Source organism: Mixophyes fleayi, chromosome 7 (assembly GCF_038048845.1).
Source record: "Mixophyes fleayi isolate aMixFle1 chromosome 7, aMixFle1.hap1, whole genome shotgun sequence".
Taxonomy (NCBI): domain Eukaryota; kingdom Metazoa; phylum Chordata; class Amphibia; order Anura; family Limnodynastidae; genus Mixophyes; species Mixophyes fleayi.
Window position 1 is genome coordinate 144,267,704 of NC_134408.1, and position 15,233 is coordinate 144,282,936.

The window sequence follows — 15,233 nt, forward strand, 5'->3', positions numbered from 1 at the left end:
CAAGGCAACACCACCTTTTTACCTTTTGCACCGATTTTTCTATAACTGTCTCTTAATACATCTTTCAGTAGATGTTCTTGATTGGAAATATAGTCAATGAAACCGCTACTATGAAGCCGCATCAAAGCAATAAATTAAATGAAGGAGAATATTGTGTACTGACGTCCTTCAGCCGCGTGTGTCCCTGTGGATGAATTCTAGAAATCTGGATGTTTCTTGCCGGCACTGACGTCCCAGCTGAATCTCCCCCATCTGTCAACAAACTCATCCAATCCACATGGACGACTCACTAGTCTATGGAGCCTGCTGCATGCACTGCATTTCTAGTAGAGATGAGCGGGCTCGGATTCCGCTAATCCGAGCCCACCCGAACAGTGCGGATCCGAACGGGATCCGAGCACTGTTCGGATATTTCCGGCGGGCAAAAAATTGAAAACGAGGCTCTGTCGCCCAAGTCTCGCGTCGAATCTCGCGAGGGGTGGGAGGGAGGGCCCAGAACAATTCCATCTTATACCTCTTTTTTTGGAATTATGTGCTCAAGCTACCTCGGTGCAACCTTTTGGCCTGAAAACAATATTGTGAGGTGTTCAGAATAGACTGGAACTTAGTGGAAATGATTGTTATTGAATGTTATTGAGGTTAATAATACCGTAGGAGTGAAAAAAAAAAAACCACAAGACTGGTTTTTAGCACTTTTTATGTTTTTTTTCAAAATAAATCAAAAACCTTAAATCCGAACCAAAACCTTTCGTCAGGTGTTTTGCGAAACAAATCTGAACCCAAAACCTCAAGCAAATCCGAATCCAAAACACGAGACACCAAAAGTGGCCGGTGCACATCCCTAATTTCTAGCAATAAATTCTACCTATTTAGCTAGTTACATAATAGATAGTGTGACCTGGGGCTAACGTACTTTTACATTTTATCTCCGATGTAACTCACAATAATAATACGATTTGTTCTCCATCAGATAGGAATATGATCCACAAACCCCACTGGGGGGTTGTCACATACTCTTAGCACTCATGAATATTTATATATTTATTTTTTTATTCTATGATGGTGATATTCTCGAGGTTACAATGCTTGTGCCAGAGTTTAGTAAGTGATGGTAAAAGTGGGGATAGTTAAAAACACTTCTGTAATATGTCTGATTTGTAATTTTGTTATATTGTTTGCATTAAAATACTGCAAAGTATCCGCAAAAAAATACCTCCAGCTCCTGAAAGTAGGAATTGTTCACAATTATCCGCAAGGTCTGGGGTGAGCCTTATACCTCGCCTGACCTGGCTTTTACTATAGATGCATACAACGTGTATTACATGTTTCCCAGGCGCATAAATGTGTAGCAAAGAATATCGTCCATATTAAATGGAGCTGTATGAAATTCAGTTTTATACTTTGGATAACATGGCGCTTGTTTTATAATGGTCCTGACGTTGTTTTTGTTTTCTTCCTCCTTATCATCAAGGCTAGATGGGTTTCTGGTACAAATTCAGAAAGTACCTGTACAACACCTACATCTCATTGACATGGATTGCTTCCATTTTAATCAATGCCTTCTCTTTACAATCATGTTTTGATTCTGGGTTTTACACATTCTTTTTCTGTTCTTTTTAAATGTATAATTAATGTACCCCATGAAGTCCCTTCTCTCTGAAGACCGTGCTGAATCAGTGAACAAGAACTATCAAACCAATAGTAGTTGTATGAATTCCAGCAGCTTTACAGCTGTGCATAACTGATGGTACTCAATTGCTGTAGGCTGTGTACACAGTCTGAGACACTGATGATAACGAGCAGCTTGCAAGAGAGAGACCACAGATACACCATTATAAGTTGTAAAGACAATAATTTAATTCAGCAGGACAGAACAATTCTCACAGATCAATAGGTATATCAGTGTCTATAACGGTTTCTGGTATAACAAATCAATACATCAATTGTATGAATTTCAGTTGTATTTAACTTTTTACAATGCTTTTGCTGTGATAGTCCTTTCCCTACTAATCCAATCCCAGCAAGAGCAGAATTACCTGACTGTCTTAATTCCAGCTCTATTTCTAGACAATAAATTTGACAATACCAGAAGACCCACTAGCCCAGCAACATGAGCAATTGTCTTGCTTAATTATGAGATATACCGCCTATAACTCTGTGTCTGGATATTCATTCATATGGAAATTTGTTCTGTTGTTGTTAGTAGAGAATACGGCACAAACTTTGTGATCCTTTTTCCGATTTATCTTTTATATGATTTAGGAATTGAACAGTTTTTAGTACATTTCACAGAGAAACTTCAAGAAACATTCCCACAGTCGATCACTAGATGGCGCCATTTGTGCAGCTTATTTAACTTTTCCAGCTATAGATCAGCATATTCTGACTCCTGTTCTGTGACACCAGGAATTAAATGATCTTCGTTTGCTTTTCTTGTCAATGGTAGATGAAAGGATATATCTAATCCTAGAACATGTTTTCAATATCCTCCCATGTTGACTGGTAATTATTCCTTTTGCTGTCGTGTTGTGTCCCAAATTGCCACATGTAGGCCGCATCCGTGATTCACTGGGTATTGTGACACCATGGACTCGCCGTCTGCTGCACTCTGACGCGATTTGTGGCAGCGCAGAAATAGAACATACTTTCCGTTTATTTGTAGGACAGGCGGGGATCGTGGAGTGTCCTGGAGGTCTCCCAATAATAATGGAGAGTACTCCGCTTTGTTTGTATGTTCTCCTCATGTCTGCGTGTCTTTCCTCTGGGTGCTCTGGTTTACTCCCCCAGTACAAAAACAGTGGTAGGTTACTGCGTGGAACCACGGTGGCTTAGTGGTTAGCACTTCTGCATTAAACTATGCTCTTATCTGTGAGGAGTTTGTATGTTCTCCCCGTGTTTGCGTGGGTTTCCTCCTGGTGCTCCGGTTTCCTCCCACACTCCAAAAACATACTGGTAGGTTAATTGGCTGCTATCAAATTGACCCTAGTGTGTGTGTGTGTGTTAGGGAATTTAGACGGTAAGCCCTAATGGGGCAGGGACTGATGTGAATGAGTTCTCTGTACAGCGCTGCGGAATTAGTGGCGCTATATAAAAAATTGGAGATGATGATGCGTGTGCGAAATATCAAAGTGAGGATTTAAAACCATCTGCAATCGCATGCAAACCGCATTATTTATTAGATTGCGGTTTTAAAAAAATCATATCTGATTCCTGGCGGTTTTAGAGACACAACATGTATGTGGGTTATAGTGAAGCACATGTGAAGTTTTATAGTAATCTGCTAGTTTGCAAACCCAACCTCCTGCAAAGGCTGTTAGCGCTGGATCTGAGAAGTGGATGTAAGTTCATTTGAACCAAGTAACAAATGCAGCTGCTGTTACTTGTCACACTGTGCATGCAAACATCTTGTCCTGGTAATTTGAGTTGATCCAATCTTCTACTTATGGCCCCTTTCTCTTGGAGAGATAGACAGGTGTCAGTCACACGTCAGTGCAGTGTAATAAAGGTATTTACACGCAAGTCAACAAACACCCCTTGATGTGGCCAATTTTGTTTTAAATGTATGTAAAGATTTATGTCCAGACGTATTTTTTTTCTGCTACGTTTCGGAAGAATTTTTACGGTCATCTCTAAATCGTGCAACTTTACGAATCTTGCAGGTGAGAGGCAAAAAAATAATTTTAGTCTAAAAAAAAAAATTGCATCTTTTCATGATTCATTGCAGATTGTATGGATCCTAGATTACACGTTCCAGTTTATTGCTCTCTAGGTGCAGTTTTTACTTTGATAAATTGGAACAGTTTGAAAATCACACGAAAAGACGCAATTAATTTGTTTCCTTTTCTCCCATCCATTGGAGATCTAAGTGCCAAAGCTCTCCTTCCACTGTACTGTGGTGGTATCAGAGGAAGGGTCCGGCAGGATGTATTGAATGATTGTGGCATATGACAGGGTAGCTGCTTTAACCCTCAACAAACGTGGCTTTAAAAACTTCTCCCGGGAAGACGGAGCCAACTGCAGACTCCTCAAAACTCTACAGCGACATCTAAAAGCTGCTTCGCTCTTTGAAACTAGTAACTCCTGTATGTTTATACAGCTTCAGGCCCAGAATGCTAATTTAAGCACTTTATGGGTGTAACACACAATGTACATAATCTCATTTGTGTGAGTGCTGAAGTTGTCCTATTCATTAGGAGGTTATTTCTCTACACATAGTTTTCTCATATACTATAGATATTACAGGGCGTGCGACTCCAGATCTGATAAGTACAACATGATAATAGACCATCAGTCCGCTGACGTGTGATTAGCCATTTACTGGAGTTTAGTTTCAAACTATTTTGCTCTATTAAGTCAATATTAACTGTGGTCAAGCTGCTCCAAAGTCAAACTAGTTACACCCATTATCTGGCTCAATATATGTTTGTTCAGTATGTGCAAATAAATACTCCAATATTAAAAAAAAATAAGACCTATTACATTTCATAATATCCTGCCGTATTAATTATTGCTCATTCCCTGTCTACCCCTTTTTGCTGATTGTTAGTAATCGTTTAAGTAATTTCTCAAAACCACTTAGAGGACAAAGGGTCCTTCCCAATCTGTGTCTCACACACCTCTCCTGAACTTATCAATCGTTATGTTTCCCTTTATCAACAAAACTGAGAGATAAATGTATCAAGCTGAGAGTTTTCCGGTGGGTTTGATAAACCAATCAGATTCTAGCTATCATTTATTTAGTACATTCTACAAAATGACAGCTAGAATCTGATTGGCTGCTATGGGCAACATCTCCACTTTTCAAACCCGCCGGAAAACTCTCAGCTTGATACATTTACCCTTGAATGTTTTGTTTTCTCCTGTGAGACCTGGGGGTAAATGTATCAATATGCGGGTTCTTCAACACCCGCGTGTTCAGCCTCTTCCGCGATTAAATTTCAAGCGGCGCTGCATTGTAAAGGGAAGTTAACCCTTTACAATGCAGCGCCGCTTGAAATTTAATCGCGGAAGAGGCTGAACACGCGGGTGTTGAAGAACCCGCATATTGATACATTTACCCCCTGGATGTGTTCCTGCGATAAACCTAGCAGCAAAATAATGTAGATGGTCTTATAATTCTACAAACCACTCATCTCTTCTATGAACTGTTACCTAAAAAGTCCTACCCCTCCTGTAATGTGTACCGTACCTGTGATTAACACGACACATAATAATAATAATGAATGTAAGCGCCCAGATTCATTAAGCCACGAAAACTGCACGTAATCCGGGTATACGCGCGTCCATATTCAACTAGGAGCGGACGTAAAGATACGTCTGGTGATGAATACGGGTCTAGGTCCGCTCTGCTCTAACAGACAATACACAGCCGGATACGTCCTATACATATGTGGAATATAAAGTCCCAAAAGAACGCACAGAGAAAAAACCTATTCAATTAATGTCATCTGTTAATAATATAGTCACTAAGGACAAAACATTAAACGTTGTTTTCCTTTCCCCCATAAAATACATTTATCAGGATGTTATTAATGTCTCCTGCATAAAATGCAGTTGTACAGTTGCTCCTAATTACAAACACATGTTATAGCTGCATACACAGCCGTCATCATTAGTAATCAGCACTTACACCTGACCTGTAGCTGGTGGAAGTGATACGGCCAAAAACACTTACCTTAGAGATGCCCAAAGCTTGACTCGGACTTTGCAACGTGCGCACGAGCTTGGCCCAAGAGCTTTAACTTCAAAAGTCCCATAAGACAACTATTGGTCCTAAAATATCAATCCCACTGATTATCAAGTCAATGTCAGGATTATTCCAATATTTTCTCAAATGCTCTATTCCAGATTTCCTTTGTACAAATTGTTCCATCATAGAGATATCTCCAGTGTAGCCAATCTTTTGCTCTGACACCATAATCTCTAAAAATCTATTTGCTTCTAACAATAACTTTTACTAACATAGCAACCACGATTAGTGTTATCAATAAAAATGTTTTTCCACCTTCACTTTAGGGCACCACCTACTAAGCAGTGCTCAGCCTAGATTCTCAACATCGCCAGCATGTCACTTAGGCTTATTGACCAGCCCTTGTATTAAGCCTTTCACTCTTTATAGTAGATTCCATCTTCAGATTACCTCAATTTATCGGCTTCTACCTGCCTGCCACTTTCAGTTTCCTTCTGTGATGTTCAGTCATGTCACCATTCAAATTTGTTTAATCTTTGTTGCTCTGGTTACAAATTATTGGTTAGATACAAGTGTATCCGACGCGCAGAGCACAGTTTAGCTGTTCCCTGTCCCAGAGCAATGTAAATTAACAGCTATGACCTGAGTAAATGGCTGAAAAACACAAATGAAAGAAAAACAAAAAGCTATAGATTTAATAAAAGTTGAGGGAGGGCATGTACAAGCCAATAAATTAAAGTCAACTGAGGGTGGAAACGCTCTTTAAAATTATTTTAGATTGCTCAGGGATCCTGCTGTCTTCATATTAGCACAGGGTGGTGGACTGGTGACTTGTAATCACTCTCACTAGAAGGTAATGCTGTGATAAAATAAACAGATTATTGTTTTGTTTCCGTCTTGTTCTTGGAGCAGTTGTAGATTAATCTGCTTTCACTTTTGAGTCATTTCTTCATGTAACTTGTAGGGGAAATTCAGTTTCTTATCTACAAGAAAATTGTATTTTCGTTTCTGCTTCTCAATCTTTTCCATTACACTTTATCCTCCCCTTGCTTCATTTTTCTCATTTTTCTCATTTTTCTTCAGATGAATTAACAGAAGGAGCTCACGGTGGAAGAAAGACGCATCCTAAGATCTTATTTTACTCAGAGTTTTTAGCGCTCGTAGTTACACCTCATCCGTGCTTTTGCGCATGTTAATAAAAGCACGAAAAAGTGCATTTGCAATAGGTCAAAAAGGATTCAATAGTTTCGGAACCACAATTGCGTTCTAAAATGTTAAGGATTTTAGAAAGAGGTATTTCAGTACAATATGTGTTTAAAATGCACCAGTAAACAGCATCTAAAGTGCACAATTGTTTTTACTGGTTTTCCCAGCACATATATGCAAATGCCCTCAGCATAATTTGCATATTAAAGGAGAGGCTATCTGTGACCGTCTAGCGACCAGATTTATAAGCATTCCAATAATGACCCTATTGATTTTGATAATATGATTAGAAGGCATTGCGTTCATTTTTCGGACCACGGCGGATGCAATATTCGGCCAATTGCAATTTCTCCAGCGTAACAGCAATGACAATAAACAGGTCTGTCTGCATAGAGGACTTCTCTGGATGTGAAGTTAAAATGGATTTTTTTTTTTGGGAGGAGACTGAGCTGTATACAATACAGAGAGCAGTCTAGTGATCAATATACAATACAGAGCATTCTAGTGATCTCTATACAATACAGAGAGCAGTCTAGTGGTCTCTATACAATACAGAGAGCAGTCTAGTGATCAATATACAATACAGAGCATTCTAGTGGTCTCTGTACAATACAGAGAGCAGTCTAGTGATGAATATACAATACAGAGAGTGTCTTAGTAACCAATATAAAATACACAGAGCATTATGTGGCTCTATACAATACAGGGGGCATCTTCATTACCAATATACAACACAGAGAACATATTAATAAGCTATGTTCTATACAGAGAGCATTCTAGTGGTCTCTATACAGTACAGAGAGCATTCTAGTGATCTCTATAGAATACAGAGAGCAGTCTAGTGATATCTATACAATACAGAGAGCATTCTAGTGGTCTCTATACAATACAGAGAGCATTCTAGTGATCTCTATACAATACAGAGAGCAGTCTAGTGATGAATATACAATACAGAGAGTGTCTTAGTAACCAATATAAAATACACAGAGCATTATGTGGCTCTATACAATACAGGCGGTATCTTCATTACCAATATACAACACAGAGAACATATTAATAAGCTATGTTCTATACAGAGAGCATTCTAGTGATCTCTATAGAATACAGAGAGCAGTCTAGTGATCTCTATACAATACAGAGAGCATTCTAGTGGTCTCTATACAACACAGAGAGCATTCTAGTGATCTCTATACAATATAGAGAACATTCTAGTGGTCTCTATACAATACAGAGAGCATTCTATTGATCAATATAGAATACAGAGAGTGTCTTAGTAACCAATATAAAACACACAGAGCATTCTATGGCTCACTATACAATGCAAAGTGCATTCTAAGACCTCAATCTATACAATGCAGAAAGCAATCTAGGGATATATAACAGAGAGAGCATTCTAGTGATACACTACAGAGAGTATTTTAGTAACCAATATCAGGGGCAAATGTAGGATTTGCAGAGAGGGGTTTCCACACCACACTCCCAGTGGGCGTGACCAGCATGTATGGGGGCGTGGCTATAATTTTAGACAGTGCTTGGCTGCTCTCCAACTCTTCCTATCCCCATAATATACATGGGCAATGCTGCGTGCACTACTGTTCGGTGCACACAGCTCTCCCTTTTCAAGCAGAGCCGTGTGGAAGCGGGAGCAGGGTCCAGCCACCTCAATTATACAGTGCCCCAGGCTTGGAGGGGCGCTATATAAGTAAATGGCGATGATGATGATTGTATATTTATATATATATATATTGTATAAGTCTATACAACGTATTACCAAGTTATTTGTTTATTTACCATCAGCCTCAAAAGACAAAGTTGAATGGTGTTATAATGTTGAGCGAGCCTTATGTTTGTTTTATTAAATAAAGAATAATAACATCTCTAAATCTGAAGAAAACAGCAGAAAGCTATAAAAGGGAAAACAAATCACACTGAAAGGGTGGACATTGTGATACATAGTTACATGGGAAAATATGAAGAAACCAATTGGAACGAAAAATAAATGATAATGTTGCTCAATAGTAAACCTTAGTCACTGATAACCGCGTTTCGCTTTCTTGTCGGCACCAGTAAAAAATATTTCCTGGGACAGTAACAGGGTTTGAAGATTTCTCCCTGGAAATGTCTCTTTTGTTCCTATATTGTTTAGCAGTACAGTACAATGCAATGATTTGGTAAGTGACAATCATCACACACAAGCTGTACATCAACAACAATACAGTTTATTTTCAATATCCACAGCTATTTTTCGGTTGAGCACTCTTTTTACCTTCAGGTGATGGGAATGGCCATGGGGACTGACTTTGCCCCGGGCTATGCTAACCTATACATAGGCAACTTTGAGACTGCCCATGCGTGGGTGAGCTTGTTTGGGACACACCTGATATATAGACAACCTCTATATGATTTGGGGTGGTGGTGAATCGCAAACGCTTTCTTTTGTTCAATCACTTAATGAGAATAAACATAACCTTAAGTTTGTTCACCAATTCCAACCAATGAGGATCAATTTGTTTTTGATCTTTATCCCCGTATTATAGATTCGTTCATCACCACTTCCACTTTCAACAAGAAAGTAGGTTTTACAAATTATGAACATTATAAAATCACCCATTCCAACACCTGTATAAATAATAATCCAACAGGTCAATTGTTACTTTTGAAAAGAAACTGTTCTACAGTAGAGTCCTTCCTTATTCAGTCAAGAGCAATGCTCCTTAGTTTAAGCAACTAACTAGCTAATGTATGACTTGTGTTTATGGGGCAGCACGGTGGCGTAGTGGTTAGCACCTCTGCCTTACAGCACTGGGGTCATGAGTTCAATTCCCGACCATGGCCTTATCTGTGAGGAGTTTGTATGTTCTCCCCGTGTTTTTGTGGGTTTCCTCCGGGTGCTCCGGTTTCCTCCCACACTCCAAAAACATACTGGTAGGTTAATTGGCTGCTAACAAAATTGACCCTTGTCTCTCTCTCTCTGTCTGTGTCTGTCTGTCTCTGTGTGTGTGTATATTAAGGAATTTAGACTGAGAGCCTGAATGGAGCAGGGACTGTTGTGAATGAGTTTTCTGTTCAGCGCTGCGGAATTAGTGGCGCTATATAAATAAATGGTAATAATAACAAATACATAAAAAACAGAGTTAAGGAATTTATCCACAGTGATGCTTAATTTTGGATTAGAGGCTTCATCGATTGTAACACCAATTATTTTATTTATGTATTAAGATGTAGCTACCAACTACTATATGTGAAGAGAATTTATGGAACACAGACGGAACATCTTGAATACATTCTTACATCACAGTGTACCACGCCACTTGTTAAACCATCAAGGGTGGGATCCTTGTTGTCTTCAGATTTTTGGGGTTGAACACATAGAAAACACCCCTCCAGGTGTCGATAGATATAAGAGACTGTTGCCAAAAGGTGTTTTCAATGCATATGTTGAACTCTCTTAGCCTTGTGGATTGAAATTCTCTCATAGGTCTGGTTCCCATGTTAAGACATTACAAGTTGTAGTGCCAATCCATCTTGAATATGTTCAAAGATCTTTATCTTATCAGTCTACACACACTGTGCCATTGGAGCCATATCTCACAATGTAATGTATCGTTATCTTCAATGTGGGATCCAAGTTTGAATCCCATATAGAGAGTATTTAACAGTCTTTTGTTCAGCTATTTTAAATTGATACTTTGCCGACTTGATAATATTTTGATTGAGTTTGATACTATTTCCAATTGAATCTTTAAGTTCCAAACTGGTGGATGCTTATTACCAATTACTCCCAAGACTGGCTGTGTCAGCTACAATCATAAGAATTATCACTGGGAATTCAGGAATATATGTACAATAATTTTGATGATTACCACATATAATGATGGTCTTTATGAAGTTTTAAGAGGCCTTTTATGATTTTTTTATTATGGTTTTTTCATTATGGTGTTTTACGAAGGTTTTCTGTAATTTATTAGTCGTGTCTTTATGTGTATAAACTCAATCCAGAAGGTCAGGTATACAAGTCCAGAGTTTTATCAATTTAACAATCAATGTTTGTGGATTTTATGAGAACAATACATTTGGAATTGTTTATATACACCAGCTGAATTGCATCCATTGGTTAGACAGAACACCAATGTGCATTACCACCAATTCTAAAGTAGATCTCCAAACCTGATAACCCCATCTGTCTCTTTAGATATGCACAATCGATAGTTACTCCCATATATAGTAGCTAAACCTCACAATTGTAAGGTTGGTCCTTTACAATTGCCACATCCTATCGATAGCATCTACAAAGTAAATGAGCGCCGAACTATATGTACTCTTTATTTGAAATTTAGGGGAGAGATTACCTTAGTAAGAACTCTCTTGCAATCATAGGAAAGAGCGCAGTCTCAAATCCACAAGCAATTTTTCTGAATCCTGGGAAAGCTATATTAATACGCTTTCAACTTCTTTAAAAATAACAAATTTGGGGTTCCTTTCACCAGACCGTTTGGTTTGAAAGTAGAATATTTTTGCAGGATCCCCCCCAACCTCTATATGATCCATATAGGATCCCGTTCTCACTGCACCTCAAAGAAATAATACACAAGCATATTGAGAATTGTTCTATTGATCTTGATTTGGGTTCCCCTTTTTTATGCCTAGAACAGAGTACAAAAGACATGGTTCTAAGTTCTCAATGGTCTTTATTACAGCTTTTATTTTATACATCAGAGGAATAAAGCTTATAGATAATATTATGCAATTACAACACTTAAACATACATTGTAATTATTGTATATATTCTATATATTACATCTATCTATCTCTATCTATCCATACACATATATATATATATATATATATATATATATATATATATATATTCTACCCCAGTTGTAGCCTAACTTGCATTTTGATTATTTTGTTGCCTTATTAATCAATGTGAATTCTATTTAATAACTGTTTTCTTTTTTGCATCTTATTTGTCATTGTTTGAACTTACTCAATATACAGAATATTTAATGCTAAAAAAAGATGTTAAGCAAATTTGCGCCCGCTCCCAATGCATGCTCAAAACAAGTCAGGATAAACATGTATTGCCACCCCCTTCACCCTGTCAAATCTGCTATGGTGCCCGATGATTATGCAAAGTAACCACTTCTCTGGAAAGTGTGAATACCGGGTGTTTGGCAGAGGGGCATAAGTGTATGTCACAGAATAGTCTGTCAACATTTTTCTATCAGCCATTTCTTTTCCTTTAAACATAATTGAATAAAAGATTTTTCGCACACAGAGTCCCGTTCCGTCTCCCCACAACAGGGGTAGGAACCATCGGTATATGGTTTTTGGTGATTCATCCAAAACTCAAATGCATTACAAATGCCATCAGCTGTCAGTACCCTCATATTGTGTTGCTTGGTTTCCTCAGGGTCACTGTTAAGAATATGTCTGTAGCCCAGCATGTGAGCAACATGGAGAATTATTGTCCCAGGGCGAGAGCCGTATCCTAGGTATTCCTTCTCTTTCCAGAACAGTGGACACAAATAAATGACATTAATGAATTTGGGACAGACGTAAGCAATCACCCCCTTTGTTCTGGGTCTGACGTCACCTTCAAAAGTCGTATGTTGGAGTTTTATGATGAGCTTTCGTACCAGATCACTAGTGATCAGAGGGCAGTCCGTCATGGATTGCACTGCGTCTGGGATGTCTGGCTTGTCCACCAGGAGATGTTTCTTCTGGGCATCGAGAAGGATTTTCAGGGTTGTCTGTTTAATTTCTTGTGCCAATTTCTTCTGTTCGTCACTCAAACAGAACAGAGAAAGTCTGAACAGAGAGAAAAAAAAATATAACAAACAAAGTAACAACCCTTCCATTAGTATAGAAACAGCTACAAATAATACATTTTATACACACAATATACCTAAACATTTCTGTGCACAATGAGTCTTATGTAGGGTTGTGTATACCACTCTTTATGCAAACGCACACACATATTACACACACACTGGTTGAAGTTATATAAAAATTTGTCTCCAATGCAGAAGCCATAGTGGGTGAGCTATTTACATAGGCTTCAGCGCATTTTGGTCTACAAAAAAATGGCCACCAGTAGTATAACTTTGACAATAATAGAGACCGTAATATAGAAGTAAATTCACCTGAAATCGATGTCCTGGCAAAACTTTATTTAATAATTTCCCTCAGCAGAATGAACAAACCTGCAGTTCTACTATTTATTCTTTCATTCTTAGCATGTATCTCAGGACACAGGCAGGTCTATATGTCTGTCTGATGTATGTAATTATATATCCAAAAGGTCAAATGGAAGCAAAGACAAGAGGTGTACAAATAGCTGACTAGATAAATAGGTCTCTTGTGAAAAGCCGTATTCTACTTTCTTACATATCACTTAATCATACTTGCCAAGTTTGGCCTTCAGGGAAAGTGGACATGTGGGGGTGGGGCTCGGTGTAACTTTCACCACAGTGTGACGTTACACCTTTCAAATAAGGTGTAACGTGTCATTAGGCCCCGCCCCTAAACGGTCATCACCATTGCTAGCCTATTACAGCAGGGGCGGGGCACGATGATGTGTAAATTACGTCATAAGCCCCACCCCCTGCCACTTAACCATCATTACTATCCGGGAATCGGAAGGTTGACCTCCTCTCTTATTAGTCCAGGAGGACTCCCAGAAATCCGGGAGTCGGCAACTATGCCCTTAATATGTCTTTGTATTGTATCAAATAGTGGTAAAAGCAACTAAAACAAATTGAAGGGGGTGTATTCAATTAGCTTTCCAGTTCGCGGTAACGTACGTCACCGTGAAAAGTGCGCAGTATTGACAGTAATACGGTACCGCAATAATGCAGATTTTCCTTCACAACTCTATGGGGTGCGCACGAAAATCCACGTTATTGTGGTACCGTGGATCGCCTTCGCAGCCCGTTCCGGCGCGTTACCGCGGACCGGAAGTCTAATTGAATTTCCCCCAACATGTTTTTTCCCACAGGGCACCATATTTGTATAAATCTGTGCCTGGACCAGGGGCAGTCTGGGCTGAAGGGTATGGGGACATCTGTTCCCCGGGCCGGGCCCATACTGGGCTACCATGGGCTGGGTCACTGGGCTAACTGAATTTTTTCTTTTCAAATGTTCCTAACAGGCTGCTGAGCCGTGTCTTGGACCCCAGGCTTAAATGTGTCAGCCAGCCCCTGCCCGGGACTAATTATAAGTAGTAGGACACAAATGGTTGCCACAAATCCCCCTTTCTCCAGCAATAAACTGACATATATTACCTCATCGGAGATGCTTCACACACAGAGTCTCTGGACGTCTCCCCACAGCAGCTGTAAGATCCATTATGATAGATTCCTCTGTGGTTCATCCAGATTTCAAACGCGGCACAGATGCCATCGGCCGTTAGGGGGTGCTGTGTGTGCTCTTTAAATCTCTCCGTTCTGTACCCCAAAATACTTGCGGCTATTAGGATGAACGCCCCTGGACACGAGGAGCAGTCCAGGTATTTCTTTCTCAACCAAAAAGCTCGGCATAAGCCAATGACAATATTGTTTGGTGTAGGATAGACCGTGGCAAAGGCGTCGCCATCCTCTGGGTTATCATCTTTCAATATCGTCACATTCTGCAGTGTAGTTATTAGATTATCTACCAGCTCTGTGCTGATCACTGGACAGTCTCCAAACACTTTCATTTGCTCATCTTCCGCCCCCGTCTCCACCAGCAGCCAGTCCTTCTTATTTAACGCGTCGTTCAGGATGCACAAGGTCCTGGCTTTGGCTTCCGTTACCGTCCTGTCCTCCGCTGTCATAGAACCCAGCTGACAGTAGCCCAACATCTCTGTTATCTAGAAAGAGACTGTGCTCCACCAGCCTTTAACGCACCATACAACTGCCTTCTAATCTCTCACAACTTTTACTTTCCATTTGCACGTTAGTTTCATTTCCCAAACTTGACGTTTCTTCTGTCACACAACAAAATGAAACTACAGGAATTTTGTTTTAACTATTTTTGCCCGGCAGACTCGGAGAGCGGGTTTGTGCACATTTTACAATAACTTATGAAAGAATATTTAAGTTTGGGGCTAAGGTTGATACCCGGTGGGTGTAATGTGCTGCAGGTAAGTGTTCACTTAAAATTGACGTCTTCAGTACCCCCCACCCAGGTCAGTCTTCAGGAACCAGCAAGCGGTCGATCCATCAAAACCCCTACTTTTCTCATACGCGATACAAATACTCTGTACGGGGTGGAAAACTAGGATGATAGGTTTATTTAATATCAGTGAATGGGTAGTGGGCTCTCATTGAGATATACAGAGTTAACTTTCTATACA

The 15,233-nt window shown here is 39.5% G+C and overlaps 2 protein-coding genes across 2 annotated transcripts in view; both read right to left on the reverse strand.

Moving 5' to 3' along the window:
- The window catches only part of ZFAND2B (zinc finger AN1-type containing 2B), a 61,088-nt gene that overhangs the window by 32,178 nt on the left and 13,677 nt on the right, over positions 1 to 15,233 (reverse strand). The window lies entirely within an intron of this gene.
- LOC142097085 (uncharacterized) lies at positions 11,702 to 14,824 on the reverse strand. Its single transcript, XM_075178678.1, has 2 exons — positions 14,182 to 14,824; positions 11,702 to 12,706 (listed from the first exon to the last, which is right to left on the reverse strand). Exons 1-2 carry the CDS (start codon positions 14,736 to 14,738, stop codon positions 12,106 to 12,108), a joined length of 1,158 nt encoding a protein of 385 aa, XP_075034779.1. The 5' UTR covers positions 14,739 to 14,824; the 3' UTR covers positions 11,702 to 12,105.